The sequence below is a fragment of the Fonsecaea nubica genome, assembly GCF_001646965.1.
Source record: "Fonsecaea nubica strain CBS 269.64 chromosome Unknown Scaff86, whole genome shotgun sequence".
NCBI lineage: Eukaryota > Fungi > Ascomycota > Eurotiomycetes > Chaetothyriales > Herpotrichiellaceae > Fonsecaea > Fonsecaea nubica.
In genome coordinates this window covers 24786-51732 of record NW_019173759.1, presented here as the reverse complement: position 1 = coordinate 51732, position 26947 = coordinate 24786, and the positions used below count along the sequence as shown (strand labels likewise).

The window sequence follows — 26947 nt, the reverse complement described above, 5'->3', positions numbered from 1 at the left end:
GTGGCCGTGATATAGACAATTTCCAACCACGTCAATGGTAGCAACGCGTTGAAACCTGTGCTCCCCACTGCCTTCCATCCTCGACCAGTGTGGTTACGCAAAGGCCACCCCGAGACCTGCAAACGACATGACGTACGAAGCACAGATATCCTTTACCTTGGACACCATTTGCCCTTGGTGAGACATCCGTCATCCCGTCGACCGTCATCCTGCCGCCGCATCAAACTATTCATTGGACTGTCCATATTGGTAACCGGGCTGATGTGTCTCATACTCACAGGACGTATCTGGCCAAACGACGGTACAGTCTTGTTCTCAATGACGTCCTTTCCGCGGGACTCGAGGGCTGACCTGACTCGCGTATGCGATGGGTGAGTTGGCAGGCTTGACGAAGGTCGGTTCTTCCCTGGAGCCCTGTTCATTCAGACCCCGGTTGGTCCGTTTTATCACAACGGGGCATTCCGCCTGACCTGTGGACAGCCCTGCGTCGATTCCGGCAAAGCGAAGCCGCAAAGGACGTGACTTTCGTGGTCAAGTACTTCCCATACCAGCTGCATCCCGATGCCACCAAGGAGGGTGAAAACAAGTACGATTGGTACAAGAAATCCCGCTATGGCGACTCGGAAGAGAAGATGAAGATGGTAAGGTGATGCTCGATGGCTGCAGTCCCCCCCGGTTTGCTCATCCATAGGGTCTCGGCAGTATATGGCCTTGATGACGGCATATGGCCTCTCGGCTGGTATCAATTTTAAGTTCGGCGGCACAGTCGCCAACACCATGGACGCACATCGCGTGATCCAGCACTTCCAAGAGGAAAGGGGCCCTGAAACGGCCGACAAGATCATCAATTGTAAGTGGCACACGTTACCGTACCCGCGGGCGGCTTTCGGAAAAATGTATTGCCGGATTCTGCTCCAATGTCACCCATTGACATCCATTGCTTGGCACATCACAGCGCTCTATTCCCAGTATTTCGAGAACGAGAAGCACCCTTCTTCCGACGAGACGTTGCTCAAAGCCACCGCAGAGGCCGGAATCCCTGAATCCGAAGCCCTTCCATTCATCCAAGACAAGAACGACGGGATGATGGATGTGAAGAAGTGAGTCTCTCTCCGCAGCCCGGGGGAGGGTGTTTCCATGCTCGGACAACAATGTTCCCCGTAGACTGCCCAGAAAAGGCTCGCACCCGGCTTACATATATCGTTCCAGCATGGTTCGTCAGCAGGCAGGCAACGGGGTTGATTCCGTGCCGACCATCATGATCGAGGGCAAACGGAGGGACATCACCCTCGTGGGAGCGAAGGAGGTCGAGGAATACGAGAAGGCTCTGAAGCAGATTGTCAAGGAGAGCAAGTAGGTCCTCGGATGTTTGGGGAAGAAGAAGGAATGAACGAAACGAGAGAAATAACGGCCGTGATACTGAATTGCTAAAAGTTATTTTGAGTAGACACTTTGACGTCTGGGAATGTGGTTGTTGTTGTTGACCCTGGCCATGCCGCCATTGACCACGCCTTGTGTTCCATTTCTCAATAGACCCTAACCCCTACCCTCTCTTTGTCCATGTCAAATGTGACCCCGAGTCCGCGGAAGAAGGGTTCGCCCAATACCCACACGTCTTTCATGCCGCTTTCGAACCCTTCTCTTCTCTGACCCATCCTTGTCTCCACCACGCTGCCCACGCAGTATCCCGACCCATCTTGTAATTTCCCCAGGCTGAACCTGCCGCCCGTAGGACCGTGCAGCCCGTCTTCCCAAGTCCCTTGGCCTTGCATGGCGGGGATGTTCATCCCGGCAATCTCAAGGGCGATATTGACCTGGTTGAAGCAGGGGAAGGCAAAGAAGACATCGAAGGGGGCCGGGAGGCGTTTCGTGCCGCCGATCGAGTCGTAGAAGCGTTGGGCGGCGATGGGAGGGGCCAGGATGAAGGGGACGTTGATGTCCAAGATGACGGGCTGGTTTCTCAGGATCTGTTGTGCGTGAAGGCAAGGGCATGTCAGCAAAAAGGAACGGTGATCCCTCCGCAGCAGAAATCAAACCAGAGAGTCAAAAGAGTGGCCCACGCACGGCCAGTAGGATATCGATCATACAAACCTTTGCTCCGTGAATCCATACACCCCTCATCAAAGCCATCCACCAGCCCGCCGCTCCTTGCACTTCGGTCCATTTGAAATGTCGATCCCACGGCACCTCAGTCGGCATCATCGCCTGCAACTGCGCCTGGACCTGCTCACTGACCCATTCCGACGTGATCCCAGCCTGGCCAAAGTGCTTCAGCTCGACATCTCCGCGTATTTTTGCTTCCTCGACCTCTTTCGCGATGGTTCCGCCGAGGGTGAGGATCCCGGTCTCCGTGTCCAGCAAGGTGACCGACCAGACCTTGTTCGGCAGGGCGTCCTGCTCTCTGAGCTGCGTCAGGAGCGGAGGAGAGGACAATCGTGCAAGAGATCCCACGTGTGGTGCGAGACCGAGGAACGTGCCGGAGCGTGCGAGGCTCTGTCGAGATGCCTTTGCTGGTGCGCATGCGGGGAACTCGAGTCGAAGCGCTGGCAGATTCGGGGACAAATGAAATTCGTCGCTGGCGCGGGCGCAGATTGGGTGCGCTCTGCCGTGGCGGATTCCTGGCCAGGCAACACAATCAATTCCATCTCCTCGTTTCTCTCTCTTCCTCACCTTCGCTTCTTCACCTACCGTGACTTCGCGATGCAGACGCGTTGTACTTGACACCGCTGTCGCTCGCCGTCGTGATGGTGTAGAAATCAGGACTCAGCATGTCAATGTCGACTTCCAATTTCTGCCTTGGCGCGCCCACCTCGACCGTCGTATACCTGCACTCCCCGGCGTTGAGGTGAGGTCAGTGATCTCAGTTCTCCTCTCAAAGTCCCAAGGACTGCAGTCCAAGACGCTCTGCCCTACCATCGATTCGCCCCTCCGACGACATCAACCACCTCCGGATCATTTTCATCCTCGAAACTGCTGGCGTGCCATCTCCGCACAAGCCGATTTCCTTCGATAGCCCGGTAGCTGAGGCCGTACTTCGCTTCGGCGGCTTCGAGGATTGAAGAGAGATACGTGAGGTTGGCGGACTCGTGGCTCGAGAAGCGACCTCCCCTCCTGTACAGTGGGAGGTGAATGATGGAGTCGACGGGTTGCACAAGGCAAATGAAGAGCAAAATCAAGTTGAAAACAATGAGGCTGTTGAGATATGTCATTTTCTAGTGTGCTCGCTGAGTGTAGGAGCATTTAGGATCGAAAGAAGGTGTCTACAGCACAAAATAACAGATAGAGTCCCCATGACGACGTGCTTGCTTTTCACTCCCCCGCCCTGCCAGACCATTCCAGACCGCGCCATGCTTTTAGGAATATAACGATAGCTCTTTGACCCGAACTTTTTTCGCCCTTGCGTGCTTCCCCCCGGTGATGCCGATGCTCGTGATGCCTGTTCGACATGGGTCAAGGTACCCCGTGGGACCCATTGCCGTACTCTAATGATGCTGATGCCCGTGCAGTCTCTCTTCGAAATATTCTTCCAGGTCTTCTGCTTCACTCAGCCTCAGTGCTTCCTCAACACTGCCCACAAAGTATCTTGTGCCGCCCACCAGGTCGACAATGCCGCTCTTTTCAAACCGCTTGTAGACTTGACTCCGTCTCTGGGGTAATCTGCAGAAAATGACGCGAATGCCACGCCTGACATAATCGTCCACGATTTCAGTAAAGACCTGCGTTCCGGAGCCGTCGATTGTGGTGACGCCGTGCACATCAAATATAACATTGCGGTTGTTATCCTCGTGGCGCACTCGTGGCAGGGAAGGGTGAGCAGCATTGGTGCCGTATTGCTCTAGCCGCCGGAGTCGGTTTTTCAATTCTCCGGTGTTCGCAAAGGTGAGGGGTTCGGGGATCTTGACAATCAGACAACCCTCGATATATTCTATATTCTCGGGCGTAAGTTCTGCATTTTCGAATTGGTTTGTCGTCCCTGGCACTTTTCCGAGAATTTGAATTCTGGGCTTCGTTGCGTGGCGGATCAATGCCAGTAAGGACAAGCCGATGCCGAGTGCCATTCCGACTGTCAAAGAATAGAAAACCGTCGCCACAAAGATAATCGTCATGAGTGACAGCTCCGTCCAGCCTCTAATTTTGAGGAAAAACTTGATGTCATGAGGACATTCTTCGATGAGAGAGTATGCGACGACCGAAACCATGGCAGAAAGAACGCCCTTGGGTAGGTAGTAGAAATAGGGAACGATGAACAGCACTGATATCAAGGTGATGAGGCTGAGGAGAATGCTGCTCATTGGCGTGGTACCTCCGGTCGAAGCGTTGACTTTACTCCTTCCATAACCACCGAATGCAGGTAAGGCCATGAAGCAGCCCCCGACAATGTTCGCAGTGCCCAGAGCAATCATTTCACGATTCGCGCTCAGCGTCATGTGCTTAACTTGGCCCCCTTCTCCGATGCTTTTTGCCGCGACAGAAGATTCGAAGAACCCCAGCAACGCAATCAAGAAGGACGTACTCAATGCCGTGTCGATGTGTTTCATATGTCGGAACTGGAACGGCCACTGGAATTGGATGGATGTTCCGCTTGGAGATTTGACTTCGCCTAGGATATCGAGGCCTTTCTTGTCCCATGAATATGCCCAAGTCAGAACAGCCGAGAGAGCGACCACAATGAACCGATCCGGAAAGTATGCCACCCAGTGATATCGAGGCTGCATGTTCTTTTTTAGAGACCTGTGATGTTAGACCATGAAACTCCTGAAGCCGGCCATAACATACCTAAAGACCATGATGATGGCGAAGGCTCCGAAGGATACCGCGGCGGTCAAAGCGTGAGTATCCCCTATGTTCCTACCCAGGAATACCAGCTTTTGAGCACTGCTCCCATGTGTCACGTCGTCCGCTTGTTTCGCAATGTCGGCGAGACCCAACTCGGGAATCAACTGGTCAACAAGAATGACGAATCCGATGGCGCTAATGAAGCCTCGAAGAAAGGGTCGACTGAGGACGCTGTCGAGGAACCCAAGCCTAGCCAAACCAGCGGCGAAGATGATGGATCCTGCTATCGCGGTCACCAGGCCGCCGATTTCAGCGTTGAGCTCGGAATCATCATCGTGGGACTGTCCACTGTCGATGCATGTCTTGACCACCTGGCCAAGCAGCAAAGACCCTGCTGCCTCAGGTCCGACCACCATCTGAGGGCAAGTGCCCAAGAAAGCGTAGATCAATGGCTGAAAGACAAAGGAATACAGTCCATTGATGGGTGGAACGTGTGCAAGGTTTGCGGCGAAAGATAGCGACATCGGGATGTAAAAGGACGCCATCGTGAGAGCAGCGACCAGATCACCCTGTAACCAGCTCCATCGATACTGCCCGACCCACTTGACGAACGGGAAGTAATAGGAGAAGTACATGAACCGGTGACTCTTAATCCCGTGTCTTTCAGCCAGCCATCTGGTTGTGCCCAAGCTGTTTTTACCAGGTGTGAGCGTGTCGGTGACAGCCTCGCCCAGGATGCCTCGCACCGGGTCCCGTGGACTGCCGTCCTCTGCGATATCATCGGCGTATCGACCACCGAAGGAGATGCTGTTGCTCCCCTCGCTTTCGTCGACCGAAGGGGCTCGGGGAGAAAAGGTTCCATGATTGCAGTTCTTCAGACCACAAATGCGGCTGTGGTGATAATCCCCTAGCATATTGTTCCGAGCGTGGAGCAACTGCGACGAGGGTTCGATGAGCTCTCCTTGTACATCTTCCCCTTCTTCGTCCACCAAGGGCTCTGGTTCGGCGATGAGAGGCGTGTTTTCGTCGACTGTCAAGGTTGGCGGAGGGAGTTCTGGGCCGCCATTATCACTTGAATCTCCCTCTGAGCTGGATCTTGCCATCCTGTCTTCTGGTGAGAGAATCGTGGTCTCCCGCAACCGACTGGGGATCAGAGGGGCATATTGGTCGGTGTCTGTAAATCGGACGCTCTGCTGAGACACCCGCCGGGGAGGAGTCAAAGGGTCAGAAGACCGAAAGCAGGATGATTTTGGGTCGGCCATCGTGGGGTCAGTCAATGAGGAGAAGGGTAGTGAGAAACTCCGCCAGTTTCATGGCATTTCGGGGAGGAAAGGCTCCAAGATGCACCCTTGGACTCGAGGGAAGGGCTTCCCCTGGGAAGCAAGGAACAGAGGTAGAGGTGAGGGTAATTGAGAGGAGATCAGAGCTGGTGTCTGAGAACGAATGGAATGCCTGGTCCCTGGTTTGTGGACGTGTTAGCAACAATGGACTGCTGAAATCCGACCGACAAGGCCATGCTTTGCCTCGCGAACCCAATCAGATTGAACCAAATTGGCACGGAAGGAACTGACGTGGGTGGAATTTCAGATCACGCGGGGTTTGCGGCTCTTGTTGCTTGAGTACTCCAACTGCGCAGGCCAGAGTGTACCAAAGTCCAATCCTACTCACGTGATCCACGTGACTTCGGAAGAAGGATTCTCTCTGATCCGAAGCTACATCCTCGGCCTCAACGACTGCGCAGTACATGCATTCAAGGAGAGGAGGTGCAATCACTACAGACTTGGGAGAGGACTCTGCTGTCAATGCTGTCACGTCCTCGCTATCCGGATTTCGCCCCGCCTCAACGTAGATGTGTTGACGCGGGAAGAAGCTGGCGAGACTCATCGTTGATGCGGGCGGAACCCATGGATAACAGCAGAAGAAACTGCAGATGCATGAGAATGTAGTCAACAAGCAGCATGTATGCTGATGAAGTGAAAGGAGTCTCGAGTTTTGGTCACTGGCCGAACCGTATTGCTTTCATTCTTTTGCTAGGAGTTGTATAGGCTAACCACCACGCGCTGAAACCAAGGTTGGCAATCTCCCTCGTCGAACCAGCTAGATCTGGTCGCAGGGGTTTACTATGACAAGTGCTGGCGAAGGATACTGAAAGACCAGGATATAATGGCATCCGATTGACAGATGACCGTCCATGCAGCACTTGGTGTCGCAAGTCCTGTCCGTACCCGAGCCCAGAGAGAATAATGTCCAATGCCAGCCAAATCACCTCAGCACAACCTAGCTCTTGCACGAAGAAATTGCCCTGCCCGGTACCTTACGCTTCGAGGGTTACCACATTTATACAGTGTCCTCCCTTCTCTTCACAAACAACAATTTACCTCTTCTGAGCGCAGGCTCGGAGACGTACTCGAGGGCGAGCGAGAGGCCAGAGCGTCGAAGTGATTGGCTTGAGCACGAAGAAGGGGTTCGAGACGGAGGATGGACGATCGTTGGCGTGAGCTCGAGGCCGTTGAAATTGGCCAAGCAGATGAATCAACATCTTGAACAGGTACATAACTAACGTTCGCGTCATCAAGAGGGCAATTCAACAGATCTCACAGTTCAGAGCACGGTCGAAACTCATCTCGAAGCCATAGCTTATGGCCCGGAACATTGTCAGATGTCTGGATTCACCATCATACTGTGGCCTGACCTTGTTGGCGACAGAGACTGTGCGCAGAGAACAAAAATGGTACAAAGTGTGCGGAAGTGAGGGATGTGTTCGGCCAACCTTCCTTGTATTCAGTGTTTCTCCAAATCTGCCGCGCTCGCTGCCCGTGCTGCCGCGTCCCTGCGGAGCGACAGTAATGAGAGGTTGTTGAAGAAAATGGCAATATCTTTGCCCCATCATTGCCAGCAAACGTATCTCGGGACAGGGTAGATGTGTCGGAACCAAGCTTATAGTTGGGCCCCGAATAGAGAGAACAGGCCACGCACATAGCCTACGAGCCGTTCCAATCAAACAGCGCGCCGTGTAAACAATTCACTCGCGTCCGCCTTACCTACAAATACAGTCGTTCCGGAACATCGAGAGATAGATCCCTGCCATTTTTCTTCCAGCATACGCAAATCCCGACCGATGTTTCCGAATGGGAGGTAGTTCGCGGCGCTGACTACAGACCTCAGTTGGCTGCATTTGCAGTTACCTTCGTCAAGAACTTTTTTCTTCCCTATAGGTTATTGACCGTATAACGAGTTGTACATATACTGATATCAGCATCATTCAGTGAAAGCTTCAAGAAGGAACAATCCACAACCTTCGTCTACGAACCTGTCCGAACTCCAAAGCACACAGTCGCCTGCGGACACTCCCTAATGAATAGCAACATTGAGAGGAAAGTGTGTGACCCGTGATCGTTACCGCTGTGTGATATCACGTACGTTTGATGACGTGGAAGCAGTGAGGCGCATTAGCCGTGATGGACAGGAGATGGCACAAGGTAATGACGGGAAATCCTTGAAAGACGAAGGTGGAATCTTCGCTTACCTAGGGGTCGCGCCTATCATTCATCGTTCATTGATGGTTGTCGAGAGTCCAATGCCAGAGCTAATAAGTTAGCCTACCTCTTGACGCGATTCCCGGCTGATCCAACTGATTCGAAGAGAACAGCCCTCGCGATCTTAAGCATGTTCGACGATGGTACCGACGAGCTGATTGACGGCACAAATATCGACAGTCCACGCAATGTCATCACTTTGACCGACGATTTACATCGACTTTTCGGTATTTCCAAGTCTATTTTGAGCCCAGAGAAAATGGGCTACATTCGTACCGCATTGACTCAACTCGAGAGGACTTTTTCCGGCATCCAATCTTCCCAGTCGATCGCACTCTTTCCTTGACCGAGACACACGCGATCGATCCTCCCGATCCGCGATTGCTTGCACTTCAGAGCGTAATTACGCATATCCTTCATGTGAGCGCCGCCGGCCGCCATATTGAAAAGATCCTCGGAGACCTTGACGAAACGGACATCAAGGTAGATGGATCTACTGAGTCGGGATATCTCACCTATTTGAGACTTCAGAGCTGGTGGAACTGGGAGATTCGTGCTTATTGATGTGTTCTGATCACGAAGCAACGACCCATATGTGTCGAGAGGGCGTAACCTGGTGATGACGATGCCAGGATGTATGAGCCTTCTGTTCTAGTCATGATTCGAGAACCTGTCATCCGCACGGAATGAAACATACTCCAATCTCAAAGTCCGTCTCCACGCGGGTCTCTCTACCCTGGCATCTGCTCATGTCGGAGCTGGACTATTGTGATCCATGAATTCGTTTGCCAACTGGATACTTCGCTTTCCCGATAACACGTGACCCAAAACGAAGTGTACATACTAGCGCCTTGGCACTCCTGGTCCAATCGTCAGTGAACTTGCCCTTTGCCAAGCACCCCAAAGTAGGACTTCAAGGTCAATAGATCGCAGAGGTACACGGGTACCGGTACAACAGCCGCCAGAAATCACTTGTATATATGTTTTCTGTCTCTAAATTCTGTCACGCAAAGACCCCCTTCTCCACAGCAAGGGCGAAAACCGAGATTACCACGAGTTCGAGTCCCGATCACGGCATATGTAATCTAGGTCCTGTCAGGTCAAAACTAACTCCCGGTTAGTGGGCATCAGGACCTCGATTCCTTCCTCCGATCCTCCCTCCCTCCGACGACGACCCACCTCGATCCGACGACATCGACGACATCAACCACTGTAGTATAAAATTCGTAGTAAAACCGGTCGAGAAAAACCAACCCTGTAAAGGGCGAGTTTTCCTTGTCACAGACCAGCAGGTTGAGCTGTTCTGTGATAAGTTTTTGCCGTTTTGCACCTTGTCAGGAGAAGGGAGTCACTGTCTGTCTCGGAATGACATTGCGGTGTTGCACAGGCCAAGTACGTATGGTGAGGTTCACCAGGGAGATATAGTCAGCCCCCTTTGCGGATGTCCCTCAGGCTGCCACGGGTACCTGACTGCAAGCCCCAGCGGCATTATCAAAGTCGAAATCATCCACCTCATCTCTTTACTCCGCATAATTGTGTGCAATAAAGGCGACCTGGGGTCTCGATCATGATGTTCCTGCGTCACTCGTCTCCTCCCATCCTTCATTACACCCGATCTCTACATGGATCAGCCAGAGTCGAATGATAGGTTCTGGATTGGAAAATGCCTTTCGGAGGAGCCTATGACGGAGAAGCCGTTCAGAAACCCGTCTGAAGATCCAATGCTGAGGCGTTTCAAGGACTCCGACGAGGAGTTCGAATACATTGAGGACATCAGGGGCTGGGATCCATCTCCTGTTCCTGAAGAGCATCTCTCGAAGCTTCAAGTCACGGCTCGTTGGACCTCGATCCAAAGTGTAACCGCAAGAAGCCCGCCGTCGTTGGTCGGAGTGGGCATCAAAGATTCTATCCGCAGCAGGAATAGTAGACTATACACGACAGCACACTCGGTCACAGCTCGAGTATCCCGTTATCCATAGAACGGCCTCGCGAAGACGGTCAAGTTAGGAGAACCTCAGGCGCTAAGTGAAAGAGGGAACCCTTGGTGGGGTGGGAAACGGTGAAGGTGGCACAGAGTCTTGAAGGGATGGGGTTCCGATCACGTGGATCGACCTTGTGAAGTAGCCCAGAGCCTGTCTCGCTCGGGCGTTGTCGCAAAATGAATAGTCTGCGAGTCCTGTTGCCAGGCGAAGCTTGAAAAATGCACGCAGACGATACAGTTTCAGGATGTTGGGCGGCTTGGTTTGGCGCGCCGCAGAGTCCTTGAGACACCGAGTTTTAGCTTGTTGGGATGGAGAAACGAATGTATTGTATATGCTAGCTAGGTTCTAAAACTCTTATTACCCCAGCCACGTCTGCGATCACAATGTTTGTCTTTGGGCTGCGATCATTTTCAAGAAAATCGCAAGTAACCTTACCATGTCCCAAACCGAGGAAACTCGGGCTGTTTTGTCAAGATATGGAGCGGGTAAGGGTCTTGCGGAAGCCTGTCTGTATTCATTTACTCAAACGCACGTATGCTCTTGTTCATCTTTCCCTCACCAAATATTCAGATAGAGCGCAATCGACATCACGTTCCGATTGATCAATGCAACCGCCTTGATCAATTGCCAGCAGTATGCATACGAGCCATCTCGGGAGCTCCGTCACGGTCTCGTCAAAAGGCTAGACCATCTCCGGCGTCACCTTCCACTGCAGCAGCAACCCCGCCTCGAGCAACGAGAAAAGTCACCGGAGATCGGTGATTCGCCTTGTCTGAAGCTATCCGCCATGTCCTGTTCCGCGTTGTGATTTCAGGGGCCGTCTCGAGGCATCCAAAGTGCGAGGCAGGCACCGCAAGTAATTCATCGAAGGCTTTGTCGGCGGGCTAGTCGGCCGTCCAACTTCCCATGAGGCATTACCCATTATAAACAATCCCATTTTATGCACTTAAACGTCTCTTTTCAAATCCGCTCTCAGGTTGCTGCGCGATAAAGAGGGTGCGGGTAGAGGAGGGAAGGAAGATCGGATGCCTCGTCGTAGGCTCGGCCGGTGGGTAGGCCGCTGAGGAGGGCGCAGGGTGTAAAGCGTGATGGATCAATTGATTCGATTCGATGGCGCAACCGACGTCTTTACTACACACGTAATAGCGCCGTAAGTCAGGGTGCGGCGCGGCGGGGAGCTGGGAAACTAGTAACGTCTGCGGTCACAGCAGGGATTGACCTTTTACCGTTCGACATGGTGTCTCGATTGCCGTACAGGGCGGGTCAGATCATGGACCAAGCACATGTCACACGTTTGCTTGCTTGCCTGCTTGATTGATTGAACATGTGCGGCGCGGCCAGCAACTTCGGAGGGGGTGTTGTCAATCATGAGGTCATGCTGAATTTCATGGCGAGGCTGCGAGTTGGTTCCGATGCTCGTTGGTCAGCTTGTCGCGTCGCGCTGTGGCGCTAAGCCTCAACAGGTATAGCCTCAGCACGTGGCCACGTGACTTAAACCTAAAGCTCCCCTCGGGAATGGCCTCAAAGCGATAATTGTGAGCGATAACGACGACTCCTAAATCCTCCCACGCCCGCAGTAATGCCCTCCCTACAGGTCGCCAGGTAGGTACCTTTTAGCGGCCGGTGACCGCATCGGATCGCATCCTCCAAGTCCGCACACGCCGGCGGGAATACCCTCCCTGGGTCCCGGGCGCCGGTGACCGCATCGCACCGCATCCTCGAGGCACCACGTCTCCCTACCTCCCTACCCATCCCACGCTCAATCCCATGAAGTCGAATGAAACCCTTCCTCTCCGCGAGGACCTCACAAAACAGAGGCTGGTTTTGGTCCTGGTGCTGCGACTGGTGCTCGTCATGTCAAACTCCGCACTCCCACTCCCGCTTCCACTGCCTCCCGATCGAAAGGAAGACGAGACTCGAAGAACGGGAGAATATGTACCAAAGAATACCTACCGAGTGAGTTCACAGCGCAACATAAAACAAGTAAAGCCCGAGGATGCTGCGGACGCGGAGAATGCGGGAGATACGGTGGACACATTATGCATTACACCGCAGGATTGTGATTATCGAGGGAGTGAATTAGTGAGCAGTAGAGCATATAGAGCCAGGCGTCTAACAGAGATCCCCTCCGAATGCTACGTCCTTCTTCGCCGAGGGTGGTTGGCTGGAGTTGAGAGCCGCTTCGATGTGATCGTAGGATCGAGCGCAGGCCGTGTCGCCGTGAGACCGTGAGTCCATCTGTCGAGATAAAATGCAGGCTGTCGGCCAGTTACACACTACGTCTGATATCTTGCGGAGAGAGACCGAGTGCTCAAGGGTCAAGGTTGGTGCATTAGGTGCAATTGGCCGCGCTTGACAAAGATCCGAGTCATGAAGCAAACATACATACAAGAACAAGTACACATACACATTCCAGCGTTCCAGATCAGGGTGACAGGGAGATAGATAGATTGAAGCGGAATGAGTACCCAGAGGAAAACGCCTTTCCGTTGCCATGTTCATCATATCAATCCATAATGGCCGCTTCTTGAATGCATATCTTGCTTGAATCGAGACTTCGATACCCCGATACTCCGTACCGAGCATGGCGTACACATACACGTAGGTAGACCCAGACCCCAGACTGTGACCCTGCACCCCCTCCCCCACCCACTGGAGGGCTTCACATCTTCACATCTTCACATCTTCACATCTGCGATAGTACCGGTACCCGGTCCCAGCACCGAAAAATCACAAGTATATCAGTTTTCTCTCTCTAAATTCCACCACGCAAAGACCCCCTTTACACACACAACAAGGGCGAAAATTCACGAGACCAAAATACCGAGTTCGAATCCCGAAATCGATTTAAAAAGTCGCCATCAACCACACCGTAGTATAAACTCCGTAGTATAACCGGTCGGTCGGAGAAAAACCAACCCTGCAAAACAGGGTGAGTTTTCCTTGTCACAGCCCCAGTAGGTTGAGCTGTTCTGTGACAAGTTTTTTGCTGCAGGGCCGAGCTGGGGAAGTGACTGGGGACAGGCCTGGGAAAGTAATCTCCGGGGGATGAAATCTTTAACTTGGACCTGCGATGCCGCGGTGTATGATGTACGCACATAAATTCAATTCAATTCAATTTCCATGCCATCCTATCCCATGCGTACCCGCAAGCAAGGCTAAATGTATCTCAGATATATCTCGACGAGATTGATAAACGCCTTCCAGGTCCCAGAGACGAATCCAAAAGGCACAAGTGCTCTATGATGCTCTATGGCCATGCATGCAATACCCACTCAAATAAATAGAACAAGTTGGCAGATCCCATCCAATGCAGTGTCACTCGTATCCTCGAGTCGATAACACACATAGATATCAATATATGTACAGGAGAATCGTGGTTGGAAAACGACAAAAGGCATCCGACATCCTGGACCGATCGACCGTAAAGGGGTATTGAAGTGAAGAAGCAGAAACACCCGGCTCATGAAACATTGCAACCATCGTGTGTATATCAAAACGCCTGCGACAACATGACGAGGCTTCCGCAACAGAAAAGGGACAAGGACTCTTGAAAGCTTGCGACCATCGACGACCAGTCTTTGTGGCCTTGCGGATCCGGCAGTGGGGGGGGGGAGGGGGGCAAAGAGTGTCGTCGCATCGTGGACATCGTAGCGGGAAGATTCAGGACTGCGCCTTTAGCCGACCTTCCAGGAAATCTCGCCGCACTCTGATCGGGTCGCGCTGAATTTCTCGACCCGGTCAGTCATCCAGCCCGACGTGTACTCCTCTTTGGGGTCGACCGGCCGACCCATCCTGATCGAGTGGCTCAGTTTGCAGGTTCCCGGGTGCCAGGCAAACTGCATGCACTGCACATCCTTGTCGCAGACCTCGCGGCAGTCTTCAAAGGACTCGACGGACTTCTTCTCGGCCTCCGAAAGATCATCCCACATCTTTTGCTTCTCTTCATCATTCTTCCAATCCCAGTCGTTGTCTTCTTTGACATGGTCCTCCTTCGGCTCCGTAAATGTCTTGTCCGCAGCCAGGTTGTTCCAGTCCTTCTTCTCTTTGCTGATGTGGGGGCGGACAAAGTCTTCAAAGACATCTTTGTAGAGGTAGGGAACGGCGCCGGGGTCTTCGTCGTCCCACGTCTTGTTGAGCCACTCCTTTTCAAACTGCCAGAGCGCTTCCACCTCGTACGAATGCACATGGTGCCAGGTGATTGCCGGAGTGCACCACACACCATCGGACCAGATGAAACCGGAGGGAGGGTCGACTTGGAACATGGGCCAGGCACCGCTGACGCTGACTCCGGCTTGGTCCATAGCCACCCCCAGCATGACATCACCGCAGCAGATTGTAGAAGTCTCCTTTTCCCAATCAGCAATCTTTTCAGGTGTGCGAATGTCTTCGAATTTCTTAACCGCATTGCGGGATAACAGATAGCCTGTGCCACCTTGTGCAAACGCCGTAGGGCCATGCCAGTAGACACAGCCTGCGTAGAGTGGTTCGTCTGGATCCATGCGGTCGAGCAGAAGCAGGAGATTTGCCCAGCTGAGATATGTGTCGGCATCGATCGTGACAAACCACTCCGCATCAGGGTATTTCAGGTAGGCCTTGTGCAGCATGGGGATGTTTTTCCATTTGTCCAGCGCCCAGGCCTTGTCGGATCCCAGCACGCTCACGTCGCCGTGCGCAACATGGGCCGCGTGGACCTCGTTGTAGAAGTGGAAGTCGTCGTGGTTTTCCCTGTACTCTTGTCCGATCTCGTCCAAGGCGTCTTGAATGCGGAACTCGCCCACCTGTTGCTCCATGTCTGAGAAGATCATGAAATTGGGCACGCATTGAGCCAGGGTGACGAGTTGTTCAGGGACACGTGCAAAGACTTCGGTAGCCCCTGTCTTGACCATGACCACGACCTTGTCCGCGCCTGGTAGCTGGCGGCATGGCGGGATGTGACTGTCGGAGCTGTAGGAGGGGGTTGACGCGGGGGAATGTTCAGGGGAGGTAGTTGGTTCGGATTCCGACTTGGCTCCGGACTTGGATTCGCGATGGGAGGCGGGCTCAGGCTCGGAATCGGTGTCAGGGCTCGGCTCAGGTTCAGAGGTCGAGGGGTGTTCCGTGCTCGTCGGCGCATGCTCTTCGGGTTGTTTGACCAGGTCGAGGTCTTCCTCGACCTCAAAGTACCCGTCTTCGATCTCGACATCGGCGACATCGTCGACAGCTGCGGAGGAGGCGGAGCCTGAGCTCTCTCGGAACGACGCGGGAGAACTCAAGCCGTACACGGCGCTCGAGTCAGGATCGGGGAGGTAGTAGGATCGGAAGAGGAAGAGGGAGACGAGGGCGACGAAAACGAGGAGAAGCCGCACAGGGCCCAGCGCTCGAGGGAGGGACACGGACATGGCTTCTGTTGTCTGATTCCAGGAATAGAGAAAGACACACTTCAGCCTCTGAGCAAAGAGGTCGAGATCGAGGTCGAGGTCGAAGGTGAAGAAGACATTGAAGAATTACGAAAGGGAGCGTGCAAGGAGGGCCATTTTTGCCGCAGGTTTGTATGTAGAGGTACACGGTGCAGCATCCCTTTTCAGGGGATTCGTGATTGATAGGCGCATTTTCCTGAAATTAATTGGCTTGGGTTGCATGGGTGGGGCGGTCGGTGGTTTGATCATCCGATGCTTATCACGGCTCATCCCATTTATAGGCGCGCCCGAGACCTGAAACTTTCCCCCCCAGCTGCCCCCCAATGAACCCCCTCACTGCCACCCCTCTAGCTATCTAATCGCTGCTAATCTACCGCCTAGGTGCCTATAAGGGCTCCCTCATAAGCACCTGCAGGCACCCATAAGGCATCCACCAGGATCCCTTCAGCCACCCCTTCGGATGTGTTCCTAGGGGATCTGCTGATGCCCATCATCCCACCATCTTTCAGTGCCAGAGTGTTTAACCCCATTAAGCGTGTTTCAGATCGATCCGAGCCCCATGCGACGCCAATCCGACACGTCCCTTCCGCTGATGCTCACTCCCGCCCTTCATCGCCGCGGCCGCCCGCGACGCGATCGCGAACAAGCTATTTTCACTCAAAGGCCACGTTGAGACTAAGTTACTTGGTCTCTCCGCTAAAGAGGTAAGCGACATTGTTAAAATTGAGGTCTCACATCGATAAGAATATCTTTGCATGATGCCATATCAAGTACATATCCCCCCACCCCCCATATTTTCCTTGTCGCAGCGACAGGAAAGATAGTCATAGCAGCAATATATACCTCCCACAGTCCGTCGCCTCTCCCAAGCATTGCATCCCATGTTCGATAATGTGGATTTTTGTACCGTGAACAACCGTCCCCGGCCCCCCCTTCCCCTCCTCTTTGATATACACCAATGCCAGTTCCGTCTCTTGCTGCTTGCCCATGAAGTCCCCGTCCGTCCATCATCCATGATGCTCCATGAAATCTGTAAGATGTCCTCACTCTTGACCACCCTTGCCACCGCTCGCTGCGTGAAACACCAAGCCGACGTCCTTGGGCGGTTGAAGGGTCCAGTACGACCGCCCCGCTCTCCAGGAATACAGGATGCACAGGGGCACGAACCAGGAAGGCTGTTCGACTTCCCTGATCTGCTCGCCGTCCCAGTAGAAGCTTGCGGGAGACTCCTCCTCCTCCTCCTCCGGGGTGCGGAAGTCGAGCGTGATGCGGACCGAGAGCTCGACTTCGCTCGCTGGGTCAAGGACGAGGGCCTGCATCCACCTGGGGAGCTGCGGCATGATCTGGCGGTGGATCTCGGCTTGTTGGCGGTAGATGGCGCCTTCGGTCACGAAGCGGTCCGAGAGATCGCATCCCGCGCGGTCCAGGTGGGTGGCGGCATAGATGTCGTCGTCCTCCCTGCACACGATCGCTCGCAGGTTGGGGAACGCCGCCGTGTCAAGGTACCGGCGGTGCTCATTGTGCAAGATGATTGTTTGGATCCGCTTTTCGACGACTCCGGGGATACCGATGTGCATTGGACGAGCCCCGTCTTTGCAGATCATGGTCTTGATGCCCCCGGGATAAGACTTGCCCGGTCGAGGATCAAGAGGTGTGAGATCCAGCGGGTACGCTGGCTGATGCCAGCAGTCCTTGCCCGGTTCATTGACATCTGGCTCCACGGTGATGTGCTCTTCCTGTGTGAGGAAGTTCTCGAAGATGATCGCTGGTCTGATATTCTCGGGAGTATTGATGAAGGAAATTTGTTTTGGATTGTCACCCATGTTTGATAGACGAGGTTGGCTGATCCGGGTTCAGAGACAGGATCGTCCAAGCTGGAAGCAAGAATGTCAGTCAGGCTGGGCTGAGGACAAAAGGAGTGGATGGAAGATGGGATACCAGTCTGCCACAGGGCATTGACCCTCCTCTATCTATATTCTGTCCCTTTTCCCCCTCTTCAAGCAAGGGGTGGACGCATGAGTGCGCGCTCCAGTGATGTTCACGGCAAGACTCTCCGCAAGGTGGCTCGACGATCGTCTATCACCACCGTAAAACCACGATCGGGGCTCGCGTATCCTTTCTTCCAGCAAGGCATGAGATCAAGGTGGCGGCCACTAGTTCATTTGACTGGATGTGTCAGTGTCTAGCCTGGTCAACCTCCAAGTGACAGCTCAAGTCAGCTAATCAAGATTCGAACAATCTAGCAGAGGGCTGTCCGGAAGGTGGAGCAGCCGAATGGGCCATTGATCGTATTGGATGAACCCCGGCTGCAGGCTAGGAACAGGTACATGGCTGTCGGAGCATGTGCAATCGAGAGACTTACGAGAAACCAACCAGAGAGGACATCAGGTATCCCTTGCAGCATGTCTCTTCCTGCACAAGAGCGGCTGAGCTGATGCCGCACCAATCTAAAACCCTTTCCGTGCCATTTGGACTGTAAATGCAAGGGATGAAAGGAAGGATTTACGAGGCTGAACGTCGCTCCAAAGCCCTAAGAGTCCAAGAAGCTCAAGGTCGCAAATCACCAAAAAGCAAGAAACAGGAATCCGGGGGTGGTGCTGTTCTGCCGCACTATGTCTGTTCGATTGAGTTTGCTCACAGAGTCTGTTCTCTCCACGATTGCGACGTCGCTAATGCAGGCGCATAGGCCCATAGACTCGCATCATGACCCCCAATCACCTGCCCTTGACCAGACTCGGTATTGATCGGCCCAGGCCCGCCTTTCGAACAAAGCATTTTGCCGCCGCAGCTCCACCGGCAGCGGTTTTGATTGGGCACCCAGACACCTTCGTCCAGGCTAGCTAGGGCTGTCGGCGTCTCAAGACTCCAAAAGGCATTTCTCAGTCCCGTAGATCCCCTAGGTGGCTGCTGTTCTGGCCTCAAGCAACTTCTGGGCATCGACCAAGCCGTTTAGCTCCATGGTCCGCCACTGAACTGCCTTGCATAGACCGTACAGGCACTTGATCGTTGGCATCGCAACCCCTGCCTTCTCGCCCTCTCTTAGTGCCTCGCCCAAGATGTTCTCGTATTCGATGAAGCGGCCCTTCCGCCGATCCTGCAACATACTTGGAGCACAGAATATTTCCATGGGGTCACACTCCACCATGGCCTCCACCAGTGATTCGGGCAGGTCGACATTGGCCGCAGCTTTGGCCGCCGCGCGGATCTCATTCATGGCTGGCCTCACCAGCAAGTCGAGGGGGTTGGCGGGGTCCTGTGCGTCGGAAGCGAGTCGATAACGCGTGGTGTCCAATCCCGTCAGGGCACAGATGGGATTCCACACGGCATTGTACATGAGCTTCCTCCAACGCACAAACAGCACGTCCGGCTGATACGAGCACTCGACCTTGCCTGAAGCGGAGTAGATGCGTACAAATTCCTGTGCCGCAGTAACCTGCGTCTGCTCATCTATGTTAGCCGACAGGAATGGACCAATGAACAGCCTGTCGACGTCGTTTTGGAGGATGTGGCCTGGACTCAGCTCGTCGGCACCCATCAACGACACCCCCGATAGACAAACGTTGGTCGGGAACGCCTCCAGCAATGGCTTCTCAATATTCAGTCCATTCTGGATGAGCACAATGACCGTGTGGCCCGGGGTCACTGCCGGGCGGATCAAATCGGCCACGGTCGGCGGGACATCAGGGATATTCTTTGTAGTGACAATGACATAGTCGAAAGGCTTGGTCGGTGATGATGGCGCTGTTACGTCTGGCACCTGGGACAGGATCTCGGAGGGTTTCCACCCACTGAACTTGCCGTGATCGCACGAGTCGATGGTGAATCCCGCATCGTTGACCACCTTGTAGTTCGACCGCAGCACCGCCGCCACCGTGGCCAACCCGCCCTTTTCCAGGTTCACGGCCGTCATAGTGCCTATACCGCCGCTGCCCACGAGGAGAACGCGAGCTTTTTCTGCCTTTTCTGCCATTTTTTGACCAATTCTTCCCAGTTTCTTATTCCGTCAGTCGGTCGGATGTCGTCAGGTATTCAGGTCGTCAGTTTGAGCCACAAGGACGAGATACGGGCTGGAGATGGGAAATTATTGTACAAAACTTGTTGATATCGATAGAATCTCTTGAGATGGGCTAGGTGCCATGTGCCAGGGCGTGCCAGTGATTGAGACCATGAAGAACGGTGACTTCCGCAGCGCTGGAGATGTCCGCTCTGCCCAAGAATAATGCCGAGGATTTCCGTCCGCAAAGGTCTCGTCTCTAGAGATTCAAGCTGCCACGATGCCTTTACCAGTCCCACCAGAATCTTTGGAGGAAGTAACGTGATCTGATTCTGGATTATGCGGCTAATCCGGCGTTGCAGCTGCATCATCCATCCCGGAACCGGCCTCTTACAACCAATGGCAACAAGACAACCAGGACCATCCCGGGCCGGAGGAGTCGCTTCGCTTCTCACGTAGTTGGCTTCCTTTCATGCATGTATATGTATTGCACACCGCTCCTGTTCGGGGGACTTGGATTCTTTGCTTGCTTCGTTTTCTGGGGGTTTGCCTGTCTGTCTTTTGCCTGTGTAATGCAGATATTCAAGAGGTCACATATTAAATATCACAGGTTACAATACCGGTTGCGACACCGATACCCATCTTGGATCTTTTGCGCGTATCTATCCCCCTCTTGTTCCTGATCTTGAACTCAGCATCCTGCAGAGCCAGAGTTTGTGAGCCCTTTCATTTTCTTACCTGAAGAGGGACAACGAAAGAAGAAGAACAACCCGGGATCGAGAATTCAGACTAGACCCCGGACCAGACCAGACAGACATCCCGACGTCAAGATCAAGACCCAAGCGAAGACCCAGACGCGACACAAGACCGCAGCACAAGTGCCTGACCCTCTCGTGCCACAAGAATGACGACCCCCACGGCCCTCTTGGTGTGCGACGTGCAGAACGGCATCGTCGAGCGCATCCCCCTCGAGGCCCGGGCCCCGTTCCTGCAGCGCCTCGCCGACACGATCGCCGCGGCACGCAACGCCGGAGTGACCATCATCTACGTGCGGGTGGCGTTTCGGGCCGGGTTGCCAGAGATATCACCGCGCAACGCGTCGTTTGCGCGGGTCAAAGCCCACGCGCAGGCCCTGGCCCAAGCCCAAGGCGGCGCAGGAGGCGGCGGATTCGGCGAGAGTGAGCCGTCGACGCAGATCCACGCCGCGGTCGCGCCGCGCGAGGGAGGGGGTGACATCGTCGTCACCAAGCGGCGCGTGTCGGCTCTGTATGGTACCGATCTAGACGTTATCCTCCGCAGCATGGACATTGGGACGCTGGTGATCGCCGGCATCAGCACGAGCGGCGTGGTCATGTCGACGGTGCGTCAGGGCGCGGATATGGACTACAAACTCGTCGTGCTTGGGGATCTCTGCCTCGATATGGACGCGGAGATACACGATGCGGCGTTGAAGGTCATTGCGAAGCAGGCCGAGGTGGTCGGCTCGGTGGAGTGGGCGAAGAAGTTGTAATAATCACTGCGAAGTACTGAAAACATGGAGATAACTGTCTTAAGGAGAGAGAGGGAGGAAGGGAGAGGGAGAGCATGCCGGTATATACTGCAGGTATGTAGATACAAGGCTGCCAACCGCCCAATGAACCAACCAGATTGGCAATTCCTGCACTTCTGGATTTACGCATCAAGGAAAGATGTGGAATACTACATCAATTCTATTGAGCATAGACTTACAGATAGACCGCCCAACTAACCTTGCTCAGGAGTGTATCGGTGTTTGGTGTCGTATCAGAAAGAACTCGATTTCGGAGAGGCAGAAAGCTTGGCGAGACGTGATTGGTCAAGTGGCACAAGGCTACAAGGCTGAACCCTTCCGCACTGCGGTGGTTCAACGCATTGAGGTATTCAACCGCCTTCTGCATTCATCACGCATCACGCACGAGACATATACACACGCACATTCAACCGTGGCGTTATAACTTTATTGTGGCAAGAGAATCAAGTCCTTCAGCCCTTGTACGTTGTGTTCTGTTCAGCATGGCCGATGGCTGGTTACCATTGATCCTGTCCGCGCTTGTTCCATGTCCCTCGCACGCACACCATTGTCTCGTTCCTTCTTCTCTTCCTCTGATAACTCCACGTCATTGTAGTAAAGCTCAGCTCTTCTTGAATCATTGTAGTATCGGTAGAGTTCGATCGTCGTCGCTGTGGAAGCCGGGCCATTTCGAGCTGGCGGGAAGGTAGTGGCGCCACCTCTTTCGGCTCGGCCCAACGTTACAGGACAGGAGGGAGGTCATTCTCAAAAGGGAGACATGTTATGTGATGTGTGAAGAGGATATCGATGGGCGAGGTGACCGTCGTGATCATAGCCACGGGATTGAAATTGGGTAAATGTACTCTGCGAGTCTTCCGAGAAGCCTCACGATCTTGAACCGACCACCATCCACCAGCTGGGAGCAACCGGTTCCGGGATCGGGTTCTGTCCATGATCTCCGGAGTGATTTCGACACACGATGTGGCGAAGGCCCGTGGGAACCTCCGATAATGCATCCCAGATTGGCCTGCGGAGTGTTGTTGTCAACTGATTGTCTGCTTATCTCCCGATACAAGCGGCATCAGCCTCTTATCTTCTATCCAACACGTTGTGGCACCAAGCCATCATCCCAATTATCCGCCTCAATTTGGAAACGTTCCTTCGGCTATGTCGACCTCATCGAAGTCGCTGTTCTGCCAAAGGACGACGGCGCAGATGAAACATTGGGAGCTGGAGGCAGGGATGGAGTCGACCCAACAGAGCTCCTCGGCGAAGATGTGTGAGTCCGTGCTCACCAGGCTGCGGTTGATGGATGTGGCGCAAAAAAGGGGGAAGACGGCGGCGCAAAGTTCTCTCAACGGGAATGTTGGGGGGGGGAGGGGGGGGGACCTCGAGCAACAAGAAACGACGCTTCGTGTCGGCCTGTCGTCCATCAAGCCCGGAGGTTCTGCGTTAGCGTTTCCATCACTCCCAGAGGAGTCCGTGGGAATTCCACGCGGACTCTCTCACCTGCCGTGATGGGTTGATACTTTCCGGCCGAGGGCTTTGGCAAGTGGCCGTAGAGCGGCCTTGTCGCTACACATCTTGACGCCTACCCCATAATCCACAAAGGACGTCTGGCGGGCGAATGCTCGCAGGGCGTTGGGGGCTGCAGCGACATCCAGTCCATTTTTGAGGGGATATCTTCGTGCCATTGACGATGTGACTGACGGTGTCGATATCTTGACGCGGCGAGAGTTCGACAGGCGCAGGCTGAAGCCGCACTAGTCTGAATGGGATGGTGACGTAAACCTCGGTAAACATTCCAAATCTGTCGAGTATCAATATCACGTCCTGAGACTCATGTTGGTTACTACGGGAGTACCGAGTCCTGATAAGTATGTTATCGACATACTCTGGACCGCAGGACACATCGCTCAGAAAAGCGCTCTCGCTTGAGCCGCATTCTTCAGTTTTCTGTTGACTTGTTCTCTGCTCTTGCTCGGCCTGACTCGGTACAGGTCTGGGAACTAGTATTCAGTGCCAAAGGATACCGATCATCAACTGCCGAAGAGAATATGTACCCGCAGCTAACAAACGCCTTGGTCGACGTCTGCTTTGCGGTCTTGCGGCGACCAGGCATGCAAACGTGACCAACTTGCCAAGATCGAAATTCTGAATCGCTGAAACTGCGGCAACTTGTCATGCAATACTAGACCGACTGGGAGATCATAAGTCTGCTTCTACCAAGGTTGAAGTTCTCTTGTTTATTTCAATCAATGACGCCTAGTCGTGTCATCCACTAGCCCTGATCGTCGTTCGCGTCCTACATTCCTCCCAGAAGCATCCTGTCCTTCGCCTTCCTTGTCTCTGCGCCGAGCATGGCAGGCCTCGAGACCTCACGGCGGCGAACATAATCCAAACGATTCCGACCCCGAAAGTGCAACTGCGCTCTTCGACGGAATGGAGTCACATATATCGTGGTGCAGAAGCTCCGCGGAAAGAGTATAGCAATCGCCTGGAAGTCTTTGTCAAATCCTCCTGCGCCAACGACTGTACATCCTCATAGCTGCGATCGATACCGGCGTTGGGAAAAGAGATGGCCAGCGTGGATGGAGGCACATTGTGCGATTGCAGGCAACGATGTGGAATACAGCGTTGTGGTCCAGTCAGCGATAGCGATGACTTCCATTGCTTCCTCCGGGGCGGTGTCGACAAAGCACCGCCGGAACTCCCAGAGATCGAGAAGACGATCAAGTTCCACAAGCAGGAATGGATTCCGCCTGTATTTAGTCATGAGACTTGAGTGGCTTGTGTATCCTGGTGCACGGGGACACTGTAGTCGGCATCTTTGATCGGGAAGCTGCTGGCTGGCGGCCACCGCACTGGAAGTACACAACTGCGCGTCAATCAATCCAGACCATCTATCTTGGGCTAGATACATCGAAACGCTCTCAGGCCCGTAGTTTGAAGCTCCAGGAATGGAGAAGACGAGGCCGCGGCAGTGGGGGGAATTCTCTGTAGTTGGCCTCTCAAGAACTTATCTCTTTGCGCTCCAGAAGGTCGTAGGTTGGAATCTTCTCCGGATAATACTGTGTAGAGAACCGTCCGGCGGCCTTCTTTTGGTTGCAGTACTCCATGGCGGCTTTCCGAGCAGTCTCCCACGCAATGACGCTTGTTCCGAGAGCAGCTTTGTCCTTGCCCACAAGCTCCAGAGCACCCTTCAGCCACGCCACGCAGTTCCAGTCCTTTACCCCGTCTTTCACAGGGGTTTGGCACAAGATCGCGTCAAGACAGGGCAGGTCGTTGATTTTACCGATCAAAACCCGCACTAATACCATATTAGTCGGTCGGAGAGGCACAGTTTCCTTCTCAAACTCCCAATGTATCCCGTCTTGGGTTATCTTTGTTTTTGCATGGTATCGTACGCCCTCCTTGTCCGGCTCTTCCACCTTGGGACCGACCATTAAAGCCCAATGATAGCTGTTTCGGCGGAAGTTGCTAAGCAATCTGCCGCCGGAGATGGAGTGCTCGAATCTCACTCACGTGTCTTCCAGATCACGCATATTTGGCTGTCCTCCTCTTGCATGGAGACAAACGTATAGGCGATCTTTGTTGGACATTTTCGTTGTGATATTCCAATTGAACCTCCTCTTCTATCCGCAGAATCACCGATATTCAGTAATGGACGAGGTACAGAGGCGGGGAGGAATCGGAGGTGGCGGCTCAGCAATCACTTTGAGGGAGGAGCTGCGGAGGGCATTTCTCGTAGACTCAATTCGGGTCAAGAGAGAACGACGGAGGCTGAGTTCGACATATCAACCAAGATCTGATTCAGAGGCTCAGGCAAGGACAATGCGTTGTGCTTTTTGCCGACGAGGAACAATGTCACGATCGATCGCAGGCAATGTTTTCGCGTGCCGCAAGGCTACGTCATTAACCTTGCCGCGTCTAGTGTCATAATTCTTATTATGGAACCTTAGCCGCGCATTACAGTGTCGGCAAACCTCCCTTGTTGACATCTCGCCGGTGATGTACCCTGCGGGCTGCGGGCGCAGTCGAGACAACGCAAGCAAGAAACCAACAGCGTTCCATGACATTCACAATGCGCTTCAAGAATACTTCTCTATTCTCCTCATACAGCAGCATATCTCGGCACTGCGAAAGTTTGCGACAGCCGCTTCGCGGTCTCGACTTCCGCGCCCTTCCTCCTCTCGACTTGCGGCCACTGTGTACCGACTTCAACTTACACCAGAATCGGATCTCGTTCCCTATGTAGAGAACGATATAGTCAACGGCCGCGTTCTGGTGTCAAGCGATAGTTTAGTGCACCCAAGAGTGTCCCAAAGAAGCCCAAGTCTGCATCGACGACGTGATTTACTCGCCACTTGCGCACTGACAGTTCTCCAGCGTTTGATGGGCCTCTGTTCGGGCCCAACACTCTCTTGATGCAGCATGTATGGAGAGATGCTTTTGATCAATACTGCGAAGAGGACGAGACTAGCAGGCCTGTACTTATCAGCATCAAAAAAAGTACTCTCCGATGATACTACGCGGAGACAAAACTGACATCGTTCTCTTGGGGCAATTCTTCCTTCACCTCTCCTCGCCTTCTACGACGATCCTCTACTATTTGCACTCCAATCTTTGCGTCCGATGAAGCTATACGGTTGACATTACCTTTGCCTACTCTCCATACACTATTAAATATTCCTACATAATTCAATACTGTCCTCAGCGAGTTTTATGCCTCCCATGCGACAATCTCTGATGCTGAAGAGTGGTTCGAAAAGAACGATTACAGTAGTGCTGCAGCAGATAGGGATTCGGATCGATGGCAAGCTTGATGAAGAGTGATTTACATTGGAGAACAACACGTTCACGTGTTTGTTTGCACCAAAGCTTCTCGATTTCCCTCGCGGATGTCCACAAGCGCTGAGCACAGCAGCGGTATCAAGGTTGATTTACAACCATATCCGACAATTGCAATGCGTCTCCGCGGTGTCGAGGGAAGAGTACCGCATTCCTCGAATGACCCAGGTTACGATGTTTCCGTCGCTGTGGGATATTTCTCCTGCCATTCCGCTCTCGTCATACTCTGAGCTTTGGTGGCAGGGAAACTTGATCTTTGCGTTGAGTTCTGCGAGCATTAGCCTCAGCCTACCACGGGAGGACGAAGGAGAAGCCTGTAAGGGTCATCTCTCGCGCTGGCTGCAACGGGTAATGATCATCCGAATCGTGGACAAGAACAATGTCATCTGGCAGTTGTGTATCTGGCCTTGGTTAGACCTCCTTAAGCTGGGATTTTAAGCTGGGATTTTAAGCTGGGATTTTAGACTGTGACGCAGCATACCTTTGGGGATGATGTAGACCATGATATCCCTGCCACTGTAATTCTTCAGGAGCCGTTGAAGACGAGTTTTGGGGCGCATCGAGGCACCATTGGGTACTTGGGCTCCTCAGTAACACAGCATACATCATGATGCTCCAGTCTCACCTTGAGAAGTCTCAGGATCTGTAAAGTCCTTCGGTTTGACCATCCCGGCTTCGGTCAATATATCGTAGCTGCCCTTTTTCTTAACAGTTCTGTCGCGAAGAGACACTGCTTTTCCAGTGCTCAGACGGAACAACTCCCTCGGGAATATCGTGAATCGATTTATATATTATATATATCAACGTTTTCCACAAAGTTCCCAAGCTCAGAGCCTAATCACCGTGTCGAATTAAGAGCAGAGGAAAGTGGAAGGGGTGGG

At 53.4% G+C, this 26947-nt stretch overlaps 10 protein-coding genes across 10 annotated transcripts; 3 read left to right on the top strand and 7 right to left on the bottom strand.

Moving 5' to 3' along the window:
- Positions 1 to 367: 367 nt before the first annotated feature.
- On the top strand, positions 368 to 1357 carry AYO20_09389 (hypothetical protein; the record flags this gene model as incomplete). Its single annotated transcript, XM_022647659.1, has 5 exons — positions 368 to 371; positions 481 to 641; positions 703 to 850; positions 956 to 1100; positions 1210 to 1357. 5 exons carry the CDS (start codon positions 368 to 370, stop codon positions 1355 to 1357), a joined length of 606 nt encoding a protein of 201 aa, XP_022496355.1.
- A 169-nt stretch (positions 1358 to 1526) lies between these two features.
- AYO20_09388 (hypothetical protein) lies at positions 1527 to 3209 on the bottom strand (the record flags this gene model as incomplete). Its single annotated transcript, XM_022647658.1, has 4 exons — positions 1527 to 1967; positions 2092 to 2618; positions 2689 to 2825; positions 2914 to 3209. The coding sequence occupies 4 exons, from the start codon at positions 3207 to 3209 to the stop codon at positions 1527 to 1529; spliced, it is 1401 nt and encodes a 466-aa protein (XP_022496354.1).
- A 273-nt stretch (positions 3210 to 3482) lies between these two features.
- Positions 3483 to 4715, bottom strand: AYO20_09387 (hypothetical protein; the record flags this gene model as incomplete). The annotated part of the gene is made up of 1 exon (XM_022647657.1): positions 3483 to 4715. The coding sequence occupies one exon, from the start codon at positions 4713 to 4715 to the stop codon at positions 3483 to 3485; it is 1233 nt and encodes a 410-aa protein (XP_022496353.1).
- Positions 4716 to 4739: 24 nt separating this feature from the next.
- AYO20_09386 (hypothetical protein) lies at positions 4740 to 6038 on the bottom strand (the record flags this gene model as incomplete). The annotated part of the gene is made up of 1 exon (XM_022647656.1): positions 4740 to 6038. One exon carries the CDS (start codon positions 6036 to 6038, stop codon positions 4740 to 4742), a length of 1299 nt encoding a protein of 432 aa, XP_022496352.1.
- Positions 6039 to 8442: 2404 nt separating this feature from the next.
- AYO20_09385 (hypothetical protein) lies at positions 8443 to 8876 on the top strand (the record flags this gene model as incomplete). The annotated part of the gene is made up of 2 exons (XM_022647655.1): positions 8443 to 8539; positions 8608 to 8876. The coding sequence occupies 2 exons, from the start codon at positions 8443 to 8445 to the stop codon at positions 8874 to 8876; spliced, it is 366 nt and encodes a 121-aa protein (XP_022496351.1).
- Positions 8877 to 13971: 5095 nt separating this feature from the next.
- On the bottom strand, positions 13972 to 15675 carry AYO20_09384 (hypothetical protein; the record flags this gene model as incomplete). Its single annotated transcript, XM_022647654.1, has 1 exon — positions 13972 to 15675. One exon carries the CDS (start codon positions 15673 to 15675, stop codon positions 13972 to 13974), a length of 1704 nt encoding a protein of 567 aa, XP_022496350.1.
- A 1061-nt stretch (positions 15676 to 16736) lies between these two features.
- AYO20_09383 (hypothetical protein) lies at positions 16737 to 17516 on the bottom strand (the record flags this gene model as incomplete). The annotated part of the gene is made up of 1 exon (XM_022647653.1): positions 16737 to 17516. One exon carries the CDS (start codon positions 17514 to 17516, stop codon positions 16737 to 16739), a length of 780 nt encoding a protein of 259 aa, XP_022496349.1.
- A 1073-nt stretch (positions 17517 to 18589) lies between these two features.
- Positions 18590 to 19663, bottom strand: AYO20_09382 (hypothetical protein; the record flags this gene model as incomplete). Its single annotated transcript, XM_022647652.1, has 1 exon — positions 18590 to 19663. One exon carries the CDS (start codon positions 19661 to 19663, stop codon positions 18590 to 18592), a length of 1074 nt encoding a protein of 357 aa, XP_022496348.1.
- Positions 19664 to 20591: 928 nt separating this feature from the next.
- On the top strand, positions 20592 to 21197 carry AYO20_09381 (hypothetical protein; the record flags this gene model as incomplete). Its single annotated transcript, XM_022647651.1, has 1 exon — positions 20592 to 21197. One exon carries the CDS (start codon positions 20592 to 20594, stop codon positions 21195 to 21197), a length of 606 nt encoding a protein of 201 aa, XP_022496347.1.
- A 3029-nt stretch (positions 21198 to 24226) lies between these two features.
- On the bottom strand, positions 24227 to 24817 carry AYO20_09380 (hypothetical protein; the record flags this gene model as incomplete). Its single annotated transcript, XM_022647650.1, has 2 exons — positions 24227 to 24677; positions 24741 to 24817. The coding sequence occupies 2 exons, from the start codon at positions 24815 to 24817 to the stop codon at positions 24227 to 24229; spliced, it is 528 nt and encodes a 175-aa protein (XP_022496346.1).
- Between the last annotated feature and the right edge of the window lie 2130 nt (positions 24818 to 26947).